Consider the following 26,641-nt stretch of genomic DNA (forward strand, 5'->3'; position numbering starts at 1 on the left):
GTTTAACAAGTCTTAAACTGAACAAGATCATCACAGTTATTAAATTCTTCTTATGATAACCACAAATGGATAGCCGAAGGGTTTTGGGTGTGATATTGGACGTTTTCCCATAATACTTTTTTTTTTTTAAACTTTTGAGGGTGCTCTCAAGCTGACATCAAAATTGTCAGTAATTAATTTCCTAATTGATTATCATTTAAGTCATTTCCAACAAAATGCAAAATATCTGATGGTTTTAGATTCTCGAATGTTTGGCTTTTCTCCATTACTCCATATCCGTTTAGTTTTGGACTGCTGGTTAACAATTTTGTGGTCAGCATTTCCCACCATTTTCTGACATTGCATTGCATATCTTGAATACAACATGTCCATTCATCAGTTCAACCTACAGGTGCCTCGCAGAGATGAGACTACACTTGAATCTTGAGATGAACCTTGAGGCCAACTGAAGTATTGCTTCTTAAAAATGACTTTAAAATCTTGATACGTTTGGGAGCACTTTGAGCATAACACAGCGTGTTTTTCAGGGCAAGACTCAAACTTCACATAAAATATTCAATTTCAATGCATTTTTTAAATATGAAGCCTTTTGCATTTTTGATAGCTCTCATTAGTCTGAAGCTAACAAGAAGACCTTAATCAGTCTTAATTCTTACACATGCAGAACCCAGTGCCCTTGTCCAGAACGCTTAGAAGTCACTACCAGAGGGGTGTAAGTAACACTCAAAATGCTAAAACTAGTCATCTGGAGGTTCACAAGTTCAGGATAAAGCCCATGTTCCTACCCTTAATTTCCACAGTGCATGCAGTTGCTGTAACAACACAGTCCTAATTTAAATATACTTAGCCCTTAGCAGTGATTTAAAATCACAGATGGCTAACTCACACTGAAACAGAGCCGTCCAAAAGCACATGTCTTCTAGAATAAATGGACCTATTGACAACACGAAACACCCTTAACTGCCTTAAAGCATGCATGCCCATTGTTTGAACCATTTAACTTCCCAAAACAACTAGTTTTGAGACAAACATTAAGAAAGTAAGACAAAAATATGTAAATAGACCTGGTGCACATAAGTCTCCCATTTGCACAGCCAGAAATAAACCTTTGAGAGAGGGGAAACATGTTTTAGGGCAATTTAAAAAAAAAAAAACATGAAATGCACAAACCCAATTCTTTCAACATTTTTTGAAAGAACAGGAATTCTTTGAGTGTATTAAATTGGAAATGAGATTCACACAAACAAATAAGCACTAGTCACGCCATTTTTGGGATTGCTGACTCAATTATAATCTCTATCTGCATGTTTTTGGTTTGACTGTCTACATGTGGGGTGGATGGGTTGACGTGAACTGTCCCACAGTCCCTCCCACTGGGTCTGGCATTCAGGTACAGCTCCCTCCCTCCCTCTATAAAGCCTCTCATGTTAGGAGTGTAAACTTCAGACTTCAACTCATGGTAAACTCTTTACAGCATTTGAAACAACACCCGACTCTTGGTAAACAGCATACAACATATTTGGATGTGCATCATAAATTCTCTACATCACAGTACAAGCTATAGCCTGAGGTAAGTGACTTTTTGCACAATTTTACTTTAGGATTATGTTTTACAAGTTGGCTTTAGAGTCTTCAGGTATTTAAGAATGTAAATGTATGTCCTGTCAAATTTGGGATTGGAGTTTGGAGGACTACAAGTTGACAAAAAATTTGAATTTTTATGTGTGTGTGTGTGTGTGTGTGTGTGTGTGTGTGTGTGTGTACTTATGACTGGAAGTTTCTTTAAAATCCCACCCTTAAAATCCATTAACACTGATTTCAAATTGACAACTGTTCTTAACCATCCTGTTGTGCAGCTATAAAAGCAACTGAATTACCTATTAGATGTTGTTGTGCCAGCAGTTCAGAGCCAACTTCCTCAAAGTAATTGTTTTATCTTTACCACTGACAGCTGCCAGCCAAAATGAGATTAGCCCTGCAAACTGTCATCTGCTGCTGTGTTTTCACCACTGTCCTGCCACTGGTAAAAGGTGCCACAGAGGATCTCAACACTGGCATGAAAAAAAGGTGAGCTGCGTGATCAACAAGCACTGTGAGAACATTGTGTTCATTCTTAAAAAAAAGCTTTATTTTTCTGTCCTTCAGCACTCAAGCTCTCAATAACACAACATATATTTATATTAAGTAATGTCTGTTAGCAAATGAGAATAAATGAAGAAAATAATAGAGTAAAGTCAGAAAATGTCAGTATTGCTATAGCTCGACAGATACTGGGTTTCTGAGACAGATGCTGGAAGATATTTGAAAATTTTAAAAATCTGATCACAATGTCAGCCAATGCCTAAACTCTTGGAAACCTTGTTTGATAAGGATCCCCAACTTCATCAGTACAGAATAGTGACAAGCATTGAAAATAAACTTCTCAGTGTTTTACAGTGGACAAACTATTTTAAATGCCCTCAAAGATGTCTTTGGAATTTTAGTGCTGCAAGTTGTAACTAATTAGACATGTATAATTATACCAATACAGCTTTGATAGCCCAATATTGGGCTACAGTGTTGGCCTGGCCGATATATCAATAAGCCTCCCTTCATGATAATGCTACATGATCCAAGACAATCACTGAAATTTCTTGAGCTATGAATTGATTGCATATATGGAAGTGTGATTCTGCATCACATCAGTCTGTACCCCACAATTTGTCTCAGTAAATTAGTGTCAGTTTCTGCTATTACAACCTCTTTACTGTTCTTTGTGGCAGGTTCAGAGTATGGATGCAGAGCCGTATGAAGAAAGACCTGCGCAACAGCTTAGTGACAGCCAATGAGCGGCACCCTGACATCCATGTCGGACCACACCAGGACGGGAATGAAAAAATTGTCGCACCTCCATCAAGGTAACAAGCTGCACTTTTCTGAGCATTTTTCCTTCTTTTGATGGCTGACAGTGTGGAGATAGATGGGGAACATAGGGATTGAGAAAAGGGTATGAAAGGCAACAAAAGTCCAAATATGTCTTACCCCCTTAAACATTGGGCAACCATGACACCCAAGCACCGCAGTTTATTGAGTGTTTAAAGGAGCCACAGATGCCATCTGGTATTCCCAACTGAAATGTCCACCATGAGGGAAGAGACAGATATTTTTGAGAAGATGGGTAAATGGGGGCTGTGAATGATCTATTCTCTATTTTACTGACACATTTAAAAGAATTCAGTTAAATCCTGATGACACTTTGGATTTATTTGTTGCCAGGTCAGATTTAACTACCCTGGAAAGCCAAAAATAGAGCATAAATATTTCTTCTCCTTTCCCAGCTTTGGACTACATATCAGAGCCAAAAGGTCAACATCATCCAAATCATCTGGCTGTGCCTTTGTCACATGTTCATACCAGGACCTGTTGCACCGACTGAGCCATTTTAACAACAGGAGCAAAGAGACCAATGCCCCTGAGATCAAAATTGGTTCGAATGGCTACGGACGCCGACGCCGCTCACTCCAGGATGTCATTCAGCTTATGCTCTGGACAGGAAGACAAAGACGGAGCACTGAAGCTGGTCAGCAACTCTGCAATCACAAATGCACAGGCACAGTGGCTTAAGACAGGAATGGAAAGGCAAAGGAGAATCCTTGTTGAGTTGTTTACTCACAGCAGATAAAGATGTCCCATCAGAGGTTTTATTCCATAGATTTACAACTAGATATGCAGAAAGAACGACTGCTACATCTGTACAGTTCTTCAGAGGAAGACTTGCTCAGGTCACTCTGGATGAAAGCAAGATTCCAATAACAGATACTGTTTGTGCATGCTTAGGCGCAGTTTTCAGTGTGTCTGAACAAGTGTGTGATTAATGGATGAATTCAGGTCAGGCCTGTGCGACTTGACAAGAATGTCTGTCTCTTCTTCAGCTTCCAAAGACAGTTTGGCAGCTGATATAGAAGACAATCCCTGAAGATCTTCTCTGACATACCCGTGAACTGAGGAGGAACTGAGGCCGCGATGGAGGATTTTTTCCTCCAAGAAATTGACATTACTGGAACCCCAAAACTGCGACAAGCATGATCCTTTCACAAGTGAAACGAATGTAATGAACTGCTTGTGAGATGCAATTTATACAATATATTTAGATAGTTCAAAATATGTAACTATCAGCTTGTATAAAAGGATATATATGCTACCTTATATTTAAGCATATAACACAACTATATTTTTATACAACCAAAATACATATTAAACATGTCTTTTTCAACTTCAATGAAGTATATGTATCTTAACTGTGTAAGTAATTATCTTGTCCTGTATTCTTCATGTCAATTAAGTCTCCTATGACAGAGTTATGTGTTATATCAATTGCCAAGACTTTATTGTGGTGATTATACCTGATCAGAAAATAAGCATATAATTAGATTTGTTGTGGACATTTGTTTGGATGGTGAAAAACACATATGGTAACTTAACTGCAAAGCAGTCATCCAGTTTTTTGCTGGAGCTATGGAAAGTGATGGAGAGCCTATTTTTGGTATGAAGTAGAAGGACTGATGCGCTAATAAAAGTGTTGTGCTGCCATCTAGCTTTACAGAAGGAGACATGTAACAAATACAGGCCAAGTTGTTTCAAAAATCAATGTAGCTTCAACAAAGCACTTCCTGTTGTTATGCTAAATGTTTAATCTTAAAAGCCTTTATCTGCTTCTTCATTTGAATGTAATAAATCGTATTCACAATTCAGCTGAAATTACTTGACATTGTTTTTGAATTAAATGAATTAATGCAACAATAAAAAGAACTTGAAGCAACTTTAACGTTATTTGGTGACCTAATATCAAATATTCTGCTTATGCATGCGTGTGCTAGTGTAAGGAGGCTCATAAGACAAACAGTACACTATGTGCCTCATCAGGTTATGATGGTATGTGTTTGTTTCATTAAGTTCAGAATATGTGAACCAGTAGTACAGATTCCTTTCTAAAGATAGTACGAGATTTGTCAGCTGCACACATAACAAATATTCTGACATCTATTTTTTCTTGGGTCGACATGTTCCCAAATGTTTCAACATTTCACTAAAATGAATGAGGCCTATCTTTTGGCAAAGACACACCAAGTTTTTGATGAATGAAGGGAAAGAGGCAGTATGTTCGTTTTTAAACCAGGAACATGAGGATTAAATAGAGATATTAATCACTATGGAATGTGACCTCCACTGACAGTGTGCAGAGTGGTCAGACTGGTACAAACAATTTCACCATAAATCTGATTATTTTCACTGAAACATCAAATTCTCCCCCACTATATTGAGTAGATACGAATAAGTAGATTATAAAAATAATGGTGAAAGACTTGCAAATGTTTGTTATAAAAAAAGTTGAAATAAAGACTTACTTACTTAAATCAGTAACTCTTTTCTTCATCTTTTTCAAATAAGGATCAACAATAAATTTCAGCAGTTGTTTGTGTTCAAAATAAAATGTAGTTTTCTGTGATACTTTTCTTTCCAAAAACCACCCCCAAAATGCAATTTTTATGTCACCTTTTTTAATTAAGTCCTGCACAATGACTCAAACAAATTGAACGTAGCTCTCTTCAGAACTATTTGGGCCAACTGAACAATTCAACATATACATATAATTTACAAGGTACCATTTAATGCAGCAATATCTCAACATGAACACATGCTCAGTTCTTTCTGCCAAGTGAAAATAGTAGCCCTCAGAAATTCCCGGCATCTTCCATTCATAATTAGATGCAGCCTTATAAATGGACCATCTAAACCCATACTAGTTTATTGCTGATCTGTTGGTTTCAGTGTACCTTATTACAGGTACACTGAAACCAACAGATCAGCAATAAACTAGTATGAAACTTGAGTGCAGAAATGCTAGGTTACAAGTAATTTAGAAACGCTCTCCATTATATAGTTTGTCCAACTGAGAGCACTGACACAGTAACTGTTCAATTGCTGGGTATGTATAATATTTAGCTTGTTTAAAAAGGTGCCATTTTTAAGAAAAGCTGATTTTTAAGTCTCGCTCCCAACTCGTCAAAAACTGACACTTGGGGATTGAACGCGTCAGCCACCATACCAAAGTATCAGTTTTTGACAAGTTGGGAGTGAGACTCAAAAATCATCTTTTCTTACAAATAGCACCTTTAAACTGTGTTGCTTCTTTCTTTTGTGTGAAATTTTCTGTTTGTTTTAAGTTGGCTGTTCTTTTGTCTGAAACTTTTTCTGTTGCTTGTAAAATAGATCATGAATCTCAATGGGACTATTCCCGGTAAATTAAATGTTTAATAAATAAATTAGAATAAATACACCTACATAAATACAATAACCAATATATCAACATGTTTTTGTTTTTAAACTATCAAATATCTAAATGGCATTGGCCTCAAAAATCCTATATCAGGATTACACTCACACATTACACTCATAATTACAACTAAAAGTGTGACATAAATATTTTTCCCAGTTGACTGCATGATGTGCACTCAACTCCCAGAGAGAATTCCTGCTATAATCCTAAGTACTGCTCCCAATTATACTCAATGGCGATGCACACTGGTGTGGCAACTCTTACACTAAACACAGCCCAGTGTATACTGAAAATAAAATAAATGTTGTGCCTTTATTTAACGGCAAGTAAAGCAACAAGAAACATTGTGGCATTGTGTGTCAGAAAATACAACAGTTTAGCATAACTGGTCACCTGCTCATTTCTGCCTGCCCTGTCACCAGCCATTCTCACCTAATCAGCCAAATCCACTCACCTGTTCTCTCAGCTGCTCCTCATCACCAATCAACCCAGTATATACTCCAGCCTCAGTCAATTTTAAACACCCCCGAAGTCACAATTCCTGGTTTCCTGTGTGCTGCATTTGGGCCCATACACCATCTGTTACAGTAATGTAACTGTTTTCTGATCATAAGGCGACCAAAATCTTTACAAATGCAGTAACTTCAGAGTCACATCATTGTAATTTTATTTTTACCAGTGTATTTATTGAAATGTCATAAAATACTATAATCTTAAATACTATATTTCCAGAATTATTGTTCCAATGAAAAAGTCTAGCCATACAAAGGTCTTGAGAGGGATGGAGGATTTTCCTTGACTGTCCAGATGGTGGCATTCTAAGCCTTACTCCACCACTCTAACACCAACTCAAGTCCCAATATGCATAGGATTCTGTAGGTAGTCAAACACCGACTGATTTGTACCACTTATGTTCATTAGCATTCATTACCTTGTCACAGCAACTTGGGCAAAACAAATTTAAGTTTAAAAGTACAAGTTTTCTCTAATGATTCCTTGCCACCCCCTAGATCTCTCTAATTTAATGCACTTTACCAGTTTACTCTTCTGTACTTGTCAAACTTCCATCTCTACTTAGAGGACACTATAACCTTTTAAAAGAAAAAGGCTCCACCTAATATTTAAATACCTCTTTCTATGAGTACTATCTGATACAGGTCTTGAAGCGGATTTTTGTGCAATCGTATCCTCTAAAAGGTTAGACTTTGCCTGCACAAGGAACTGCGCATACATCCTGAATGAACAATGAGGGGTGTGGCCAAAAAAAGTTTACATGCTCTTTAACAGGGGCAGAAGTACTAATACGATACAAGCTTCCTCCAGCACTTCCTCCACTGCACTGTGCAACACTGATGCAGATAACTTCCTCAAACTTACTGAGCATAGTAAACATTTTAATTCCAGTTGCACACCCGTTGCACAGACTGGCAGTGAAAGGTTAAACCGGTTTTACCTCTGCATGCTGGAAGAAGCTGCTCTGACAAGAGTCCCGTCCTGTGACTCCTAATAAGGGTCTCTACAGTCCCAAGAGGTGTTTACATTGTCCACCGCCCTGCAAACAGTAAGTACACTGCTGTCACAACGATTCTTTGAACGTGAGTTTTGCCTCTTTGCTCTTCTTAGCTTCATACCTCTTCTATCTTTAGTCACGGCTTATCATTTTCATCACTCTTGCATTCTTTCTAGCACTTAACCTACTATGTATGGTGCTATCTGCTAAGAAAAATACACAGCTGTAATTTGCCCTGGAGGTTGATACAGAGCAAATTTTGTAAAGTAAAGATGCACCTCATCAGTTTTACAGATAAGAAAGTATCTATGCATATTAGAACAGAATCTGAATATTTTGCAGTTGTTTCACTTCAGGGACAATAAATGTCAAGAGATACAGTTGTACTGTGGATAACACTGTACAACTGTTCACACCTAAAAAGTTGCTGGGTTTTTCGCCTCAGTTTTGTTTGTTCAGTAAAATCTGCTCATGTTTGTGCAAGTGTATTCTTCTTGTTTACATAGCCCCAAGATAAGCAAGATCAGGTTCATTAGAGACCAGGAAATTCCGACATGTATGAATGTGATGTGATGGATATGGCATGTCCAATGTATGGTGTGAAAAACAAGTCAGAGGTGCAGACTATGTGTTGTAAAGATTGGGTGAAAATAACCTCCCAAAAAGTAGAATTAAATGACATTCACGTCATTTTTACTTGTTCATTTCATTACACTGTAAGCTAACACTTAGGTTTACCCAAATGCAATAACAGACAACTAAATGCATTTGATTAAGTAATGTTAAAATTAGTAATTCAGAGAAAATATGTATGGCTGGCAAATGCAGGCCAGAACTTGCTGTGCAGTTGTGCCTGAACAACAAGCCTAAACATGCACTTGTATGTACACATGAGAAGAGTGCCCTGCAGCTGGATGTATGCTCTTCTATAGATACTGGATTGACTGCTGCTGTATTGAGTGAAATTATCACAGAAACACATTATTAAGACTGCTTGCATTGCCTGTATCTTTAAGTATCTACACTGTTGACCAAATACATCTGTGATATCTACTGATCTGAAATGATTCCCTCAAGGCTGAGACAAGCAGACACATGCAGACCTTGTAGCTTTTCAGCCAAAGTTGTATCATTAGTAAACTTGCCAAACCCTCAAACGATGTCAGCTGCCACTGTAGCTTTGAGGGTTTTACATTTAGGAAAATTTGAATATCTAAATATAACCCTGTTCACACTGACATTGTCAGTAAGCCAGTGCTGCAGACGCTTCAGACATGCAAAAGAGCTGCGAAAAACAATATTGTAATGTTTGGCGTTGTATACTTTCTTCAGACAGGAAAAAAACAGGAAATTCCAAAACCAACACAGCGTTTCATGTGAAACTTTCTCAACCAACTGCCAGCCAGCCTGGGTTTCTCTTTTCTGATTTTTCTTCTCTTGCAAGTGCCATTCACCTCAAAGTTGTATACTTAATCGGACAGATAACATCGCACACTTAGTCACACTAGAAGTTCAACACCCAAACTTGATCTGAACCTACAGACCGAGGAACTGAACCCACATTGACCTTCATTCTCACTGGTGATCATCACAAGTGTCTGAGTGAGGCTGCAAGGAATTTGAGAGATCACAGATTAGAAAAATCACTAGAAAAATTTCAGGGTAAATTCAAATGAAAGGCTTCCATTTCTAGATGAACAAAATAATGCTTTTGTTACTCACTTTCTGAAGAACAACCTAAATAAACGACACAATCGTGCCTTTTTATAAAAGGAAGAACCAGTGCTTTCTGCTACGTGCCGAATCTGATAAACTTGTTCTGTTCAGGCCATCTCTTTCATCCTGATATATATATATTTTTTTATTATATACATATATAATTTTTTTTTTTTTTTTTGGAAAGAGCAAATGTATGCAGTTATACACATAATACAAATACAGATACAAGATTCTTTCCTCTCTTTTTTTTGTGGGCTTTTTTTACTCACTTCAACATCGCCACTATTACCATTATTTTCTGTTTAACTTCTTTCCCCCAAAAACTTTAAGCCAGTTCCCTTCACGCACCAGCCCATATATACAAAAACAAAAGATAAGAGAGAGCCAGAACATAGAGAATCTGACACTACAAACTATTTACACTAAGATATTCCAGCTTTTTAAATGTTAAAACAAAGGAGGAAATTGTGGGTAATCCCCTAAAGCAAACAATTATCTGCAGCTTTGCGAGATTATTGTGCAGAAAAGGTTATTAAAAAAAAAAAAAGCCTGAATTCTTGGGGCCCTATTGGGAATGGGCTTTGAAGGCTTTAGCCAAATATGTCCACCTTGTGTCTTAAAATAAAATCCATCTTGTGGCTCAAAATCTTCTTTTTTTGTATTACGTGGAAAGTTCTGGCCAATGCTGACATAACTTCTTGTATCCAGCGTGAAAACAAAAAAAATATCTTTTTTCTCTCTATTTTTTTATGTTTTACATTTTCTTAGCCTAAGGATATTAGCATGAAACAAAACAAAGATTTCTCACATTGTGTAGGAATAATTCTAAATACACAAGGTTCCAACATGAATCACAAAAGTAAAACTGAATATAAGGATAAACAACTAAAATGGACACTTTTCTCTCTAAATGTCCGAGTATTCGATGCAGTGCAGGAAATGTGCTTCTGCTGTTTACAGTATTATTACTGAGAGTGGTGTGTGTGCGTCTGTTTCGTGGAAGGACCTGAACTGCACTTTAATCCCCTTAACTCTGCTGACCCTCCAGCAGGTCTATCATTATAAACACATGTTGCGTGGGCAAGTGCTGTGCAAAGCCTCAGAATCAAGGCAGTTATCTGAGCATTTTGGCAACTTAACACCACTGCAACACCAAACATTTCTCACTTGCACTTCCCACCTGCACGGAATAAATCTGTTCTTTTAAAACACTTGGCTACATTCGGCTCCTGCTTCATATTCAATATTTATCTAAATTATTTTGCAATCTGACTCTTCACAACTTTAGCACCAGTCAGACATTGCCTAAATAAGGAGCTGAGAATTCACCTCAATTTGACAATGTCTTGTTCCATTGATGGTTTTTATTTTCTTGTCTGAGAAGCTTAAATATGATACTGCGGGTTTTCTGCCAGTATTCTATGTTTAGTGTTTATCGACTGCACAAGGCAATAAAATGTGAGGATGTGAGGATGAAACATATTTAATGAGCATTCAACAGCTAACAACAAACTTGGCCATAGGCACACTCCAAACTTCAACGGAGCAGTTGGTGATGACTGCTAACACAGTAATCTTGATAAAAACTAGGGCGTTCTCAGATTTTACACTCATAATTCACCTTTTCAGAAAGAGATGAAAGGAAAAGTCATAGATAGATCACTCATAGATACCAGCAACCTAAAAAGCTGGATTTTCTACATCAAGAGCCATTCTGTATTCCCTGAAAGAAAGTTAGAAAAATTAATGGATCCGTGCCTTTATCTGAATCAACACCAATTAATGGGGTCTATTCTGGGCTGAGACCCATCCTACATCCAAGTTTTGGGGAAATCTGTTCAGTTGCGATCGTGTAATCCTACTGACAAACAAAGCAACAAACAAACAAACAAAAAAAGGAAAAACGACTACACATAACCTCCTTGGTGGATGAAACAAAGGCTAGTGAACAGGACAGTACAACTAAGTGCCCCTTATTTACTACCTTACTTTTGTTCTGTGGACAAACTCTATCAGTTGACTCAGAATTCATCTCTGGGTTACTACTCCACCACTCAACAAACAGTGGATTATTTAATTTTTACTCAATACTTTTTATCTCTTGTGTCAACGCAGATCAAAAATGAAGAAAAGGGACACGCCCCTTTGTAAGCAGCAGTCCACACCCTGCCTTGGGAAAGGTGAGTAAATAATCCAGTGCATGAACACAGTTCACACAGGGACATACCACTTCGTACACAACAAGAAACAATGGTCTCATTCAAGTAGCACAAGTACTCTGACTTCACGTCAACCAACATGCTGTTATAACACAGTTTAGTATGCATCTGTTCACACAGTTCACAAACCAAAGTGCCAAAGATTAAACTGTACAACGATACTGATCATTCTTCTTCCATTGTCTCATCATACTACCCAGTACTGACAAGGAAAATGTTTGAATGTCATCAGCTGGCAACATGTCATGATAAGCTACAATGACTTTGAGTTATATGTATTGAAGTCTGAATACAACTGTATTAAAGAATTATATTTCAGGAAACAGCTTCAGTGGGTTTTACCTTGATGAGAACAATTAAACAGTAAACCAAGAGTGAAATCTCTACATGAACCCACATTATCCATCAAGGTAGAAAGTGGGTCACAACTGTAACAAAAGCCTGGACAAACAGCTTTGTGGACACATGATTTTATGCCACCCACACATACAGGTTCAACTAGTTTTCTTCTGAAACGTTTTTTCATTTGTCAAAGGACAGGCACCACAAATATCCTCCTCCACCGGCACACTCCGACCCCCCCATCAGAACCAAGTACCTTACTTGAGCCTTTCCTACTGCTGCTCCCACCCTCTGGAACTCACTCCCCAAAAACACATTCAAGAAATCCCTAAAAACACACCTCTTCAACACTGCCAACAATTTTTAATAATGAATTGATTTTTAATTAATTTAGTTGTTAAATAAATTAGTTACAGTGGTTGTAGCTGCTTATACCTTACATGCTAGCTAAACCACAAAGACTTGTTGGGGTTGTTTGCTTTGGGAATTACTGGGTTGTTTACATTCAGTAAATGGCCCTTCTGTCTTCAAATACATGGCCAGCTGCCAAAGCTAACGTTGTAATTTGGGAATTATTAAGAGTTTTTCAAATATACTTTCCCACGGCCTAAATATTAACTTAGAACCAGAGGATTTCATTCCCTCCTCATTGCCGCATCTCACGGATAGCGGCTCACATGTTAGCAGACAGTTGTGACATGCCAGCTTGGATTAGCAGCCCCTGTTGCCGTGACACTCTCGAAACCCTAAAATAGAGATAGAGAGGGACACTCTAGACAGCAACAACGAGCAGCTGCATTATACATAGAGGCACCAGGCCACATAAACAGCAGAGCACATCCTGACTCAGGCAGTCGGGAGTGTAAACCCAAGAAGAGACGCACCATAGATACTAGAAAAACAGAAACCAGACAAGACCACCTTGATAGTGTCAAGAGGTTTCTGCAACAATTTAAAGTGTTCTGAGACACGACCAAAGTGGCCGACATAAAAAAATAGCAGAGCCACAAGCTCCTAAATACTAGGGAGTCTTGAAGAGAAAGCAGACGCTTGAAAGCTGAAAGCCTTGATTCAACAGACAGAGACTGAGAGAGTTAAACATGGCTAAAACCACAGGAGAAGGTAAGAGACAGATAGAGCTTCCTCTGCAGAGCTGTGTATCGACACTGAGATACAATGTGATGACAATTACAAGTTACAAAGAGGTTCGTTTAATGTCTATGGTCTAAGGTACTGAGATCTGCTGGATGACTCACTTCCTGATTTTAAGATGCCAGCATCCAGCTGTGACAACTATACATTTTCCATTTCAAAATTCCATACTTTTCCAGACTCAAGTCTCCAGACTTCTCAAAGGATTTTTCAAACCATATTTGGCATCTGGAGTACAGAAAAGCTTGATGTTTATTATGTGAATATCATAAGTTAACATGTTACCATGCTACCCTATGACCATGTATGCTGCATTATGTTGCCAAATAACTGCTCGAAGACTGTTGCTAGGTACCGAGGCTCCCCAAACCATAGAAACAATCATTAACACAGCCATAAAGGTATGGTTTCCTTATATGCAAAAGATAGATTACCTTTCTGATAACCACATCACTGCATAACTCATAAATGTTCAGACAATATTAACATTTGGGTGTTACTGCACCAATCACTAGGAAACATACTCTGCTTGTATTACAGTTACATTTTAGAAATTCAGAATTTTATATTTTAGAAAACAATATCTTTATTCAATACTTATCAAGACTTCAGTAAAATCAAATTCCTAACTTTTCAATACTGCGTGCCCTGTGAAACAAAAAAACTATTAAAATTAAGCACTGTGCATTACTGAAGTATTATTGATGTAAGAAGTTGTGGCTAGATAAGACATATTAATCAAAATTGTATTACATATGTTAAAAGACCCTACCGACATACATAGACTGCTACATGTACAGCATGTGTCAGGTTTCTATAATAGAGGGATGTAGGTCAAGGTCAACCTAGAAGCTTCTCAGCTGTTCCAGTAGGCAGTGTACACGCACTGAGAGGCTCATCAGGAATGACAGCTTCAGCAACGTGCTAGCCGGGTAACAGGCAAAAAATTGTGCCGATGTGAGAGCAAATGTTAACGGTGTCATCTTTGAGGCACTAAGAGCACTCGAAGTTTTCAGACGGATAGAGTTGCATGACGGTGAGTCTGCAGCAGAGACTTTTGCTACCTGATCCAACAGTACTGCATATCCTGTCTTGTACTTGTTGATTCAAATACCTCCACAGGGATTGATGCTGGAACTGGCCTAGTGACCGACACCAGCTGCAACATAAATATTATTAGTAACAGCGATGACATGGTGATCTGAATAGCCAAATATCTCCACCACTGATGGTATGTTGGAAGCAACACTATTTTTCACACCAGGGGGATTAAGCAAGCAGTCAGAGCTAAAAACCCGATTCAAAATATAAATTCACACAGTCTCAAGTTTAAAAATAGGACCCCAGTTCTAGCCATGGGTATGCAAGAGAGGCAAATAAACATGACTGTTTTTCCAACCAAAAGGTCAAGGAAACCAAAATGATGGTATGCTAATAACTGCAGATATAACCACAAAAGGGTCGGGCATTCATTTTCCTTTTACAGTAAAAGCCAGAGAAATCACAGTCATGTGAATTTAGCTGACTGTTCCCAAGTTGATCTGGTTTAGAGTTTCTGCAAATACACTAACTTATAGACTGAGTCGTAAAGAAAAAATGTTTTGACTAACTTAAAGGTTAAATATAGGACATTTACTGCCACTTGATATTACACTGGAGCACCAGCCTCTCAAACCAAAACATATGCACGTGTTGTTGTCTAGCAAGGCTAGAATAGCTGAGAGGGAGTGACATCATTCTCTGCTTATGCTGCTATATTTATGTTCAAAATCTCATATATATAACCTTTAAAAGGCCCGCATGGAAAATGCAGCAACAATGAAAAGTATCAATTTAAACTCAATCAGCAAACAATTGTCAACCAAGCTTCTATAAACCATGCCCCCCCATAAAGCAATCATTAATGGAGATAAATTACAAACTTATACTTATCATAGAACCTATAATCTGCATGATAATGTCATGCTTTTGGATTTAAAGCGACTAGATTGACTTAAAAATGATGTTTCACATCAACAATCTAAGCACAGTGATGCATCAGCAGACAAACAGCAGGCTGTGGAAGCAAGATGTTTTCTGTTTTCTTGGTGTTGCATACCATTCCCAGTGCTGTGTTTCTAGAAAGGGTGACCCTTAGTCCCCCAGGGGTTTGAGAGGTCACCCTGCCAGTCTTGGAGACCCGGGACAGTGATTAACTGTGTTTACTGTAACTTGCCGGACACGCTGGCAGAACACGTAGCCAGCACTGAAACACAAGTCAGCCACTCAAGACATGTTTACTGGTGCGAGTTAGGATGAGGTGTTGCAAAATGTGGTAAGTTTATCCCTTAAGTCATATTTGTAGGTCTCATGTTTATCTTGCTGGTATTTGTATTTACTGCCACCACTAATGTTATTTCTCTTAAGTGCTGCCACATTTCATCGCATTTATGTGATGAAATACAGCATGTTGGCAAGTTGCTCAGATTCTAAAACCATGTTACTACCTCAAATCTATATTCTGTTTCAAGTCCACAAACTACATTCAACTGTGTGAGGTGGACCAGAAGGAGAACTGACATTTTAACTACAAAGAAAAGACTGATAATCATAATTGTAATTGGCACGGCCAAGCATTTCCTGTAGGCCAACACAAAATGAAGCTCTGCCCAGAGCCAGCCATCATCATTGATCATTTCAATTAAAACTTTTTGTCAAGACACATTTAAGTCAAACATTTCCTGGTAAGACAAGAAAGCATTCACTAAACCCCAAATCTTTCTAACTTCCCTCAGACATGCCACGGCTTTTCCAAAGAATGTCAATGAGTGAGGTGGATGAGAAGGTACGTCTGCTAGCAGAGAAGGTGTTCGCCTCTGCTCTGAAAGAGGAAGACACCAAGGATGCTATTGCCCTGTTCACTGTGCCGGAGGACTGTCCTATTGGTCTACATGAAGACAGGGAGCGGGCGCTGCAGAAGGAGATGGCTGAGCAGCTGTCCCAGGAGACTGCGAAGAGGTAGTAAATTAAATTATGTTTGATAAAATATGTCTGATGAAAAGAAAATACCTACAGTATGTGAGCTTTTACTCTGTCAGGAGGGTAAGATTTCTCCTCTCTCATGTGTCACTAGGAAGAAGAATTTCATGTTGAAGCGTTCGCAGTCGGTATCTTTGCAGATACCCATCGGCGGTGACTGGGCCCAGGCTATGGGGTCCTCAATCCCGGCCACACCTGAACCTTTCCTCCCAGAGGGTTTTCCAGACTTCCAGAGAGTAACCATCAGTGGAGATTACTGTGCAGGGGTAAACACTCCAGCATGTTGATGTGCAACTATGCATAATATGAACATGTAACTGTAGCTTCACACAACTTCCTGTACTCAAAAATGGCTACCATTATTAAAACAAAAACAAGTGGCTGTGCACAAATGACAAATAGACAAGTAACAACCAGAGTAAACACGACTCAAAGTCTGAAGCCATGGAAAAGATGCAATGGTCATTTTCACACAAGGAAACCAAATGGATGTGGTATTTTTCGATTCTTAGCTATACTGGAGGAAAAGACATTTGGCCAAAGTTAGTCAGAGGAAAGGCCATGTTTTCACCCGCCTTAAAGGGTTTGTCATCAAAAATAAAGCCAAACAACAAGAATTCAAAATTACTGAGACTGCCAATTGTGTGGTTGTTGAAATGCAATCTACTGTTAAAAGCCAGTGTTGCTCAAGAGTTGAGAATCTACAAGATGGCTTCCTGTTGTTGCCTTAAAGGCTGACGTAATGCTACACCAGAGAGAGCAGTCATTCTGCTGAGTATCATAGTTTCAATTGATTATTATTATTCTGAAAAGGGCATATAAGGACAGACTTTGTTTTTAAAGTAGTTTCTTGGTTAAAAAAAAACCTGAACTTTTTCCATGACTTTTTCAGATCACAGTAGAGGATTATGAGCAGGCAGCCAAAAGTCTCCTTGGGGCGCTGTTCATCAGAGAGAAATACTCTAGGTTGGCCTACCACCACTTCCCCAGGACCACTGCCCAGTTCCTCCGCAATGCAGAAAATGAGAAATGGAGGGAGGAGAATGAGATCCTACCAGGTAGGGGTATTTAAAAAACTTGGTCAATACTCCTGCAATTTTTGGTCTGGTATGTATTCATACATGCCCTGTTGTATGCCCTGCAGAATGTGAGATGCCATTTTGGGAGCCCCTGGTCTCTGAAGTAATATTTCCATTAATTTTTCCCATACATAAATGTTAGATGTCTAAAAGTTGGAGCACTATTAAAGCTTGGGTAGACATCAGACCACAGATAAATCATCCGTACACAAGATTAGAAAAACTGCATTTGAAAATATCTGTTTCTAACTATAACTAACTATGTCTCCCAAGGTGCAAGCACTTCAAAAGTGTACATACTGTACAGTACTTGAGAAAATTAACTTAGTTGCTTTCAAACACTGGCTACCGATTAGCTCTTCTGACTGGCCCCTTCTCAATGGCAACAGCAGCAGTATGGGTGTTGTAGTATTTGAAGCCCAACCCCACCAACATTGCACTGCTATTTGTGCAAGGACCAAAGACATGGAAGATAGGTGGTACCTGATTGAAATAAGGAAAAACTGTTTGGGTCTGGAGATCAAAAGGATGAAATATTGGTTTGCCTGTCAGTAAATCGCAATTAGCTGACCTAATAAAGACAACAGTCTGTGAGTGGTTGGCACTCTCACATCGAAGACTAGCAAATCAATTTAGACTGAGAGCAGAAACACGTAGACAGAATATGAGAGACTAAGAAAATACCTGCTTTTCCCCACATTACATTCACTACAACAGGTGTCCATAACAGAATAGTATAGTAAGTTTTTAACTAAGCCAACTGCAACCTTAATCTGATGTCAAGATGTCAATTGGCTGTTTCAGTGTTGTTTATAACTATTTAACTATTCTACAAGCCTATTTTGAAGGGCTCTCTGTATATCAGAGTTGGTGTGAAGAGTGTGTGAGTCAAGGTCAGTCGAACTATTCCTGGCTGCAGATAAGGGACAAGCTTCCAGAGGCTTCTCCTGAGTGCAATCCAGCCAACGAGAGGGGGAGAGACAGAATGTGTCGCTGTTATCATATTTCATATATGATACATGGATATTACCAGAATTGACTCATAATGTATTCATCAAATATGTGTGCATATTAGTCAAAACTAGTTGTTTCGTGCAATTATCAACCATATGATGTATTTGAGATTTTTGGTCAAATTTTAACAGACCTGGGAAAGTTATGAAATTTTGTTTGGATTAGGTTAAAGTTTTCTTATCATGTGGGAGCTAAAAAAAGTATGTTTATCAGGTCGAAGGGTGAGAAGGAATATTTTAAAAGGACAATGTTTTTAGGCAGTGTGCGGCAAAAAACAATTAAATTCTGAACCGAGGATAAAGAGGAACTGCTTTATTGCTCAACTCTCACCATGTCTATTAAAAACTGAAGCCACAGTAAGCGAAGTTTGTTTAAAACAAACAGATGAAAGGATAGTTCAAATTTCAGCAACAGAAATAAAAATAAATAAATAAAATAAAACCACCACAGTCTTCCCTTGAAGAATAGCAATAATATCGCACAGATAAGGGACCCTATCGACATAATTTTGTTTCTTTACACCAAAAGATAGACTTAAATGCTTCTTGAAGAGTTTAAGGTGGCAAAACTTGTTTCATGTAATATCACGAACCTGACTGGAATAGCGAATTCTGCTTACAGAGCATGTCACATGCTGCTATCCACACTGATCATTCCACAGTTGTGAATAATTGTGTTTTACCCTCACATAAAACGTCTTTGTCATATCATATGCAATGTCCTTGTGTAATATATGATTACACAAGGATATAATAATATAATAATAATATAATGATGAAAATGCTATCCATTAATGTGCACAAGTCATTCTGTTTTGCACCCAAAGTGTTTATAATGGTAAAATAGTATGATACACAATTTATAATTGTGATATTTCACATGATGTTACAACTGTTTTTGTCCATATTACTCTGACTGTAAGGCATTCTCTATAGATTAAACGACTATGACTATTTCTCATTTGCTGTTTTGTTTTTACTTCCATCATCTGTAGACACCTTGCCTCCCCCTCATGAAGGGGAGGATCCGTACTCCATGGAGGGTATTCCTGAGGACCTAAACTACGAGCTGCAGATGAAAGATGGTATAGTTCATGTTTACGACAATGCCGAGGCCCTGAAACAACAGCAGCCTCACAGTCTCCCTTACCCTGACATTGAGACCTTTGCCATAGACCTGAGTCATGTCCTTGCAATGATAGCTGACGGCCCAACGTGAGTATACTCTTAACAATACGTCCAATAGACATTTTACACAGTTTTTAACTAATATTTCACACAACAGTTAGAATAGGTTTCTGTCCCTGAACTGTTGGGACAGTGTGCCTGGTGGTGATGAAAACTAGTTTCTTTCATTGATGCCTCACAGGAAAACCTACTGTCACAGACGGCTGAACTTCTTGGCCTCTAAATTCTACCTCCATGAAATGCTGAATGAAATGGCAGAGCTGAAAGAGCTAAAATGTGTTGCACACAGAGACTTCTACAACGTTAGAAAGGTCGGTCAGTATTTCACTTCCATCTAGTTCACTGTGCAGTTAGTAACTTATTGTAGAAATTCTGCATTAAAGGGACGGTTCACCCCAAAATCAAAAATACATGCTTTTCCTCTTACCTGTAGTGCTATCAATCCACCTAGATGGTTTTTGGTGTGAGTTGCCGAGTTCTGAAGATACCGGCCATAGAGAAAAGGATGCAAAGCAAGCCGATTAAGATAATGCTAGCAAACGATACAGTGATACGGATGGCGGGTTAAGTTTGGCAGAAAGGAAATAGTTCCTACATTAAACTGCTCACAACGAGGTCTGTGGAATATCTTGAGTAACTTGGTCATGATTTCTGGGAAGAGATTTTGCTGTTGAGACAAGTGCCGTGTAGTTCCTATATATTCTAAAGAAGGTAGACATCTCTACAGCTGATATGATAAACATCATGTAACAGAGGTTATTTTTAACTTAAGTGCTTTCAATCTAAATAAACTTAAGTTTATGGATCTACTGGAACTTGCCCAATAAATTCATGCACATTGTCACTGTTTGCTTTCTGTCAAACACAGGTGGACACACACATACATGCTGCTGCTTGCATGAATCAAAAGCATCTGCTGAAATTTATAAAGGCCTCGTACCAGACAGAGGCAGATCGCGTGGTCTTGGAGAAGGGCGGTAAGAAGATCACACTCAAGGAAGTCTTCAGCAGCCTCAGCATGGACCCCTATGACCTCACCGTAGACTCTCTGGACGTGCACGCTGTAAGAACAAATTCATAACTCATAATGACGTACATAATAATTCCATGTGCCTCCCGAGAATCAATTCGTCATTTTCAAAAGTCACAGCTCATTTTGTTAACCTGTGCTTACTGACACAAGGATGCAATTATGGGTGTTTATACATTTCATATGGTGTTATGCAATCATTTTCTATGTTCCATGCAAGTTCCTCTTAATGTGTAATCTGAAAATAATCAATACAGTCACTATGTTGGAATGAGAATGTGATCATCAGTACATACGATTCACTCTCTCGCACGATTTACTCTTCTAGGGAAGACAAACATTTCATCGTTTTGACAAGTTCAACTCCAAGTACAACCCAGTGGGAGCCAGCGAACTGCGAGAGATTTACTTGAAAACAGACAACTACATCAAAGGAGAATATTTTGCACGTCTCATCAAGGTGTAGTATGACTTAAAGCACTAATGTCACTTAAAGACCCTGGACACCTGTGTTTCCAGCTCATCCGGTTTAATGAGATGAGTTGGATGAAGCTAAGAATAAGAGTCGTCACTTCATGTTTGTGCTGTGGAGCATAAAGTACACTTGCTTTGTTGGTATTTAGAAATTAGAAGGAAGTGACTTTGAATCATGTTATCTGTCAAGTGAGTTGCTTCTGCTTTATCAAGAAACATCACCAACTTCCTGTTTCAGGAAGTTGCCAAAGAGCTGGAGGAGAGCAAGTACCAGCATGCTGAGCCCCGTCTGTCGATTTACGGCCGCTCTGCCAGCGAGTGGGAGAACCTAGCAAACTGGTTCATCCAGCATAAGGTCCACTCACCCAACATGAGATGGATGATCCAGATTCCAAGGATCTAGTAAGTGCTCAGTGAGAGCCATTTAAATAGGCCTAAAGAAAGACATTTGGAAAAAAGAAACATCACTGTTGTATCATTATTAACAGTAAGCCATAATAAAGGTTAATACTTAACCAGTGACTCATCTTCAAAATTGTTATATTGTTTCCTCTTTCAATTAATGAGTAATGAAATACAGGTAGTTCATTTACGGTTAAAATTTTGGAATTAAATCCTCATATCTGGGTCAAGTTTAGCCTTTTTTTAAAAATCATAAACTAAGAAATCCTGAGTCGATAAATTGTAATGCCAGTTTTGCCAAAGCTTTGGCTCTGAACTTGTAAACTGCCGGTTCACAATTAGGTTAGGAATAATAACATTATTCAAAAGGCTGTTCTTCTGAACTTAATAAGCAAATAAATGCAAAAATGTTTGTGCTGTTTGCATGAGATGACGAGCTGATTTGATTCCTTTCTGTCTTGCAGTGACATCTTCAGGTCAAAGAAATTAGTACCACACTATGCCAAGATGCTGGAGAATGTTTTCCTCCCCCTCTTTGAGGCTACAGTCAATCCACAAAAGCACAAAGCAACACACGTATTCTTGAAATACGTAAGTACTGTTTGGAAAAAAACTGTGCAGACACACAAGCATCTTTCTGCACTGATGAATAAGGGCATTGTTGTGTAATATTTATTTTGCAAATGTCCTGGAATTATCTCAACTGTCCTGTAGGTAACAGGATTTGACAGCGTGGATGACGAGTCCAAACACAGCGACCACATGTTCTCTTACAAAAGCCCAAAGCCTGAGGCGTGGACAACAGATGACAACCCTCCCTACACCTACTACCTGTTCTACATGTATGCCAACATCATGGTTCTCAACAACCTGCGCAAGTAAGTCCTGCGTGTTTCTGCATGCAACAAGATTCCTGTGTGGATTTATGCCATTGAATGCTAATCCAATTAACACCTAGGAGTCATGTTACTTGGCAAGAAAGTAGTAGTGGTAATGTGCATGATTTTAGGGAGCAGAATCCAATCCATCTTCTGTTTTCCTGGCACATATGGGTGGTGGGGTAACATGCTAACACTGATTTCATAGAGAAAACTTATACTGTATTTATTACATATCTGTAATAAAGCCTGAATGTAAACACCAGCAGTTTCAAAAAAGTATTTAGCGGGTGAAAAAATGTGGTGTATCGATAGAAGGATGAAGCCATAAAAGCAGATGGAACATGTCTGCCTATTCTGCATAATTCGAGCAGTGCAGACACAACATCAGGGTATTACTGTTGCCAACTGCTTAATGTGAAGTAATTTAGCGGTGGCCAACAGAGAGCCTAAAAGATTAAAACTGTTGCACACAAAATATTACACAAAAGCTCTCCTAGAGGTGGAAGTACCAATGAGGAGGCATCATATATACAGAACTACATTAGTTAGGCCTCCTGAGGCTATCATTGATGTAAACAGACACTAGTGCACATTTATGTTTTTGAAACTTGTTTAAAATTTGAGCAGCTTTTACCTTGTGAAATGCTACATGTTGTACTACTGGTTTTAAAGCATCATTATTTGTCCTTCCACAGGGAGCGAGGACTGAACACCTTCCAGTTTCGTCCCCACTGTGGTGAGGCCGGCTCCATCACCCACTTGGTTAGCGCCTTCCTCACAGCCGACAACATCTCCCACGGACTCAACCTCAAGAAGGTACAGACCTGAATTCATATTTGGGTTTGATACTCAACATCTTTGAATGCTGATACCGTAGATGATATTTACTCCCAAGAACAAAGATACCAAGTGGTAAAGTGCTAACCAATGAAGGTTTGCTTTTTTAATCTCAACACTTCAACTTAGAAGCAACCACAGATTCGGCAGATGCTGGCTGAAATATCAATGACAGAAGGACACAGAAAAAAAAAATCACTGTTGTCTAAATTCTGAGCTTGGAGAAAGTCATTTTAATTCATAAACTTGCAAATGAGAAATTTCTGTAGGCGGCACTCTTTTCTGTTTTCATCCCCAGTGAAACACACTGTTTGTAGTTCAGCTGTTCAATCAAAACAATTTGCGGTTAATGCTGACGGTTACCCCAAAATCTATCACTTGCAGTTGTCCATCAATTGTAAGAACAGTCATGAACTAGATATAAGCTGAATCATTATGCTACTGATCACTTAGCAGTACCCCATGAGACATTTATATTGATTTTAATTATTCCTTCAACCTAAGACAGTTCATTTTCTCCAGTCACCCCTCAAACTAATCCATAGCATTACTCATATTACTTTGGTGTCTTTACCTCCTCCCCCTCCCCAGAGTCCAGTGTTGCAGTACCTGTACTACCTGGCCCAGGTCCCGATCGCCATGTCCCCACTGAGCAACAACAGCCTCTTCCTGGAGTACTCCAAGAATCCTCTAAGAGAGTTTCTGCAGAAAGGCCTGTGTGTGTCGCTGTCCACCGACGACCCCATGCAGTTCCACTACACCAAGGTCAAAACAACAACAAGAAGGGATCAGATATGACAATTTATGTTATCCCCACAAAGTTCTTGATAATTCAACTCTCTGAACCCTTTCAGGAGGCCCTGATGGAGGAGTATGCCATTGCAGCCCAGCTGTGGAAGCTGAGCACTTGTGATTTGTGTGAGATCGCCAGAAACAGTGTGTTGCAGAGCGGACTCTCACATCAGGTAAGTCCAGTAGCATAACTGGGTTTTAGGAATAGAAAAGGTGAAGAAAGATGCAATCTAAGTGCTATATCATAGGCAACTGGACTGGTTTCACAGTTTGTACAATGCAGTACTTCCCTCCCCAGACAGCTTAACAACCATTCACACCTGGGCTCACCTAGCCCTAGCAACCCACACGAATGCTGGTTGGGTCAACGGCCCACAAGTGGCCCTAACGACTCTAAAACTCAGAACTCACATGTGTCCTTAACGACTCTGTAAGGACACTCCCACACAGAGTTTAAAAGCCTGCAACTCCCCTCCAGCTAGTCAGAACTGAAGAAGCCTCTTGGATGAGAGGTGAAACGTCTTCAGGAAACTGAAACAAGTCCAGTTGCCTACGATACAGCACTTGGAATTACCATGACCTGGATGACTGAGAACCTTCATCAACAAAGATGACACTATTACACGCCTACTGATGTATTTCCTATCACTCCTCTGCTTATTTCAGTTACAGTCAGCTAACATGACTAGCTTTATAAAACTTTGCAGGCAGCCATGAAGCCAATAGAGCTTGCTAAATCCTACATACTTGGCCTTTAAATTCGACTCCACTGAATACATTTTAATGAGAAGCATTTCTTCAGTGCATTTGCAGCCTCAATACCCCAAAAAGTCAAAAAATTACTGAAAATTATTCAGTCACGCTTTAAGCTAACTAAATGGTTGCACAGCTTGTCCACAAACAGAGAGATCAACAATTCATATACACAACTGTTACCGCCCATGTCCCATGCTAGTTACCTAAAAAGAGCTTGCCACACACTGAAAGGATTAACACATCTGTGCAATATCTGCTCTTAATTCTTTTTTTTTTTCCTACAGGAGAAGAAACACTTCATTGGTTCCAACTACCTTCAGGACGGACCAGGGGGTAACGATATTGGGAGGACAAACGTGGCACAGATCCGCATGTCCTACCGCCACGAGACACTGTGCAATGAGCTCAGTTTTCTTGTGGATGCAGTGAAGGCAGATGTTGTTACTAGCCCATGTGAGTGATTGACCATGGCAGCACAAACTGGGCCTGAGCATGTTCTCAGGGATGAAGGGGCATAGGTCAGATGCAGCATGAGAAAAACTTGATTTTTGGACTGAATTTTAAGCTTTATCTCTAAACTTTGCCAATCACTGTGTGCCACATTTTATTGTGATAAAGGTTTATTTTCTTTTTAAGGGTGTGAAGTGTACTTGTGGATTCTGATATATGAAAGGGCATCAGCCACAAAGCCTGATTTAGATTTGACACATTCAGAAGTTCTTTGTAAAGGAACTGATTTTCTTTCTACTTTTCTGTCACTTGCACATACATGTTACAAAAGGACTATAGAACAGAAATGTAATGTAGAAAAAAGACCAATTTAATGCTACGGTCAGATACTCCTTTTCACACTGTCAGACAAATACTCACTGACAGGTGTGACCAAGAATTAAAACTAGTTTTGTGAGAGCTTTGTAGTGATATCAGTATCAGAAAACCCTGTTAAACTCACAACTGTGAAAAGACTGATTAGTTATTTTTTTTTTATGTTTTTCATTTTTCATAGTTTTTCATATGTAAATAAAGGCTGCAGAACAGTCAATGCTTCTTGTTTTTCTCATGTATGTCCATGACGATACATTTACACAAAGTGAGCAGAACTAGTAACAGACCCTCATACTTGGAAATACCTACCTCAGTGTTAGTAAGTAGTAATCTGCTGGCCACATGCAAGAGGCAACATTTACTCCATCCGCAAATTTCCCCTTCAGACGTTTATGACAGTGCTAGGGCAGCAACTAACAAACGTTCACCATTGAGTAACTTGTCAATTATTTTCTCCTTTAATAGATTAGTTGTTCGATAACATGTCTTGTGTTGTCCACAACCCAAAGATATTCAGTTTACTGTTATACAGAACTACAGAAACAAGAAAATATTCACATTGAAGAAGCTGGAATCAGAAAATTACTGATAACTTTTTGACAACTCCTTGATGATTCAATCAATCATTGCAGCTGTACATGGTGCTAACCATTTGTTTCTTTACAAGCACCTATTTCCAGCATCTTGAAAAGGCGATAAATTATATTGTCTTTTATCAACTGCTTCTTATTTGGTATCCTATTCAATGTTTTAAGGAACCTAGCCAGTGTTAAATTTTCATATAGAAAATTAAATTGGTCCGTTAGTGAAAGCATGAGAAATTGAAAAGCTATTATAGCCAAGTTGCATTAAGTGTGTACATTGGTTCTAAAAGAACAAACAATGATTGAACATTAATTATTGTTATTGTTATTATTAATTATTTCTAGCTAATCCTGCCAGGAAGATGTCAACCCACAACAGGTGCCAGTGGTTTGTTAGCAATTAGCTTAGCGCTGATCCCAGACAGTTCAAGTAGCCAATGTAACTTTCTCTTTTAGGGCTGCATACGTTAATTAACCCATTTCACGTATTTAATGCTCATACAC

At 38.8% G+C, this 26,641-nt stretch overlaps 2 protein-coding genes and 1 long non-coding RNA gene across 4 annotated transcripts; 2 read left to right on the forward strand and 1 right to left on the reverse strand.

The window, feature by feature from the left end:
- The first annotated feature begins 1,458 nt into the window (after positions 1-1,458).
- Positions 1,459-4,766, forward strand: admb (adrenomedullin b). Its single transcript, XM_084364739.1, has 5 exons — positions 1,459-1,570; positions 1,952-2,067; positions 2,763-2,897; positions 3,318-3,559; positions 3,912-4,766. The coding sequence occupies exons 2-5, from the start codon at positions 1,964-1,966 to the stop codon at positions 3,953-3,955; spliced, it is 525 nt and encodes a 174-aa protein (XP_084220865.1). The 5' UTR covers positions 1,459-1,570; positions 1,952-1,963; the 3' UTR covers positions 3,956-4,766.
- Positions 3,481-20,564, reverse strand: LOC311264129. The gene is made up of 3 exons (XR_014623437.1): positions 20,497-20,564; positions 19,984-20,034; positions 3,481-3,569 (listed from the first exon to the last, which is right to left on the reverse strand). It is a non-coding gene; the product is annotated as an uncharacterized lncRNA (long non-coding RNA).
- ampd3b (adenosine monophosphate deaminase 3b) lies at positions 7,681-25,770 on the forward strand. 2 transcript variants are annotated; one of them, XM_084364737.1, is made up of 16 exons: positions 7,681-7,877; positions 11,661-11,725; positions 16,033-16,255; positions 16,371-16,542; positions 17,169-17,334; positions 19,364-19,583; positions 19,738-19,867; positions 20,425-20,619; positions 20,915-21,046; positions 21,299-21,462; positions 21,927-22,053; positions 22,177-22,340; positions 23,039-23,159; positions 23,772-23,945; positions 24,035-24,145; positions 25,013-25,770. In XM_084364737.1, the coding sequence occupies exons 2-16, from the start codon at positions 11,668-11,670 to the stop codon at positions 25,187-25,189; spliced, it is 2,334 nt and encodes a 777-aa protein (XP_084220863.1). In that variant the 5' UTR covers positions 7,681-7,877; positions 11,661-11,667; the 3' UTR covers positions 25,190-25,770. The 2 variants fall into 2 exon arrangements, with proteins under 2 accessions (XP_084220863.1, XP_084220864.1); XM_084364738.1 differs by lacking the exons at positions 7,681-7,877; positions 11,661-11,725 and adding an exon at positions 12,923-13,228.
- The last annotated feature ends 871 nt before the right edge of the window (positions 25,771-26,641 follow it).

The sequence above is a fragment of the Pagrus pagrus genome, assembly GCF_965226575.1.
Source record: "Pagrus pagrus genome assembly, chromosome: 10".
NCBI classification, from domain to species: domain Eukaryota; kingdom Metazoa; phylum Chordata; class Actinopteri; order Spariformes; family Sparidae; genus Pagrus; species Pagrus pagrus.

Coding starts and splice junctions, on each gene's coding strand:
- ampd3b (XM_084364737.1), top strand. CDS start 11,668: ATGAAGAAAAGGGACACGCCCCTTTGTAAGCAGCAGTCCACACCCTGC. Junction 16,543..17,168: donor GTGGAGATTACTGTGCAGGG/GTAAACACTCCA, acceptor TGACTTTTTCAG/ATCACAGTAGAGGATTATGA. Junction 21,463..21,926: donor ATCCAGATTCCAAGGATCTA/GTAAGTGCTCAG, acceptor TCTGTCTTGCAG/TGACATCTTCAGGTCAAAGA.
- admb (XM_084364739.1), top strand. CDS start 1,964: ATGAGATTAGCCCTGCAAACTGTCATCTGCTGCTGTGTTTTCACCACT. Junction 2,068..2,762: donor AACACTGGCATGAAAAAAAG/GTGAGCTGCGTG, acceptor TCTTTGTGGCAG/GTTCAGAGTATGGATGCAGA. Junction 3,560..3,911: donor AAGACGGAGCACTGAAGCTG/GTCAGCAACTCT, acceptor TCTCTTCTTCAG/CTTCCAAAGACAGTTTGGCA.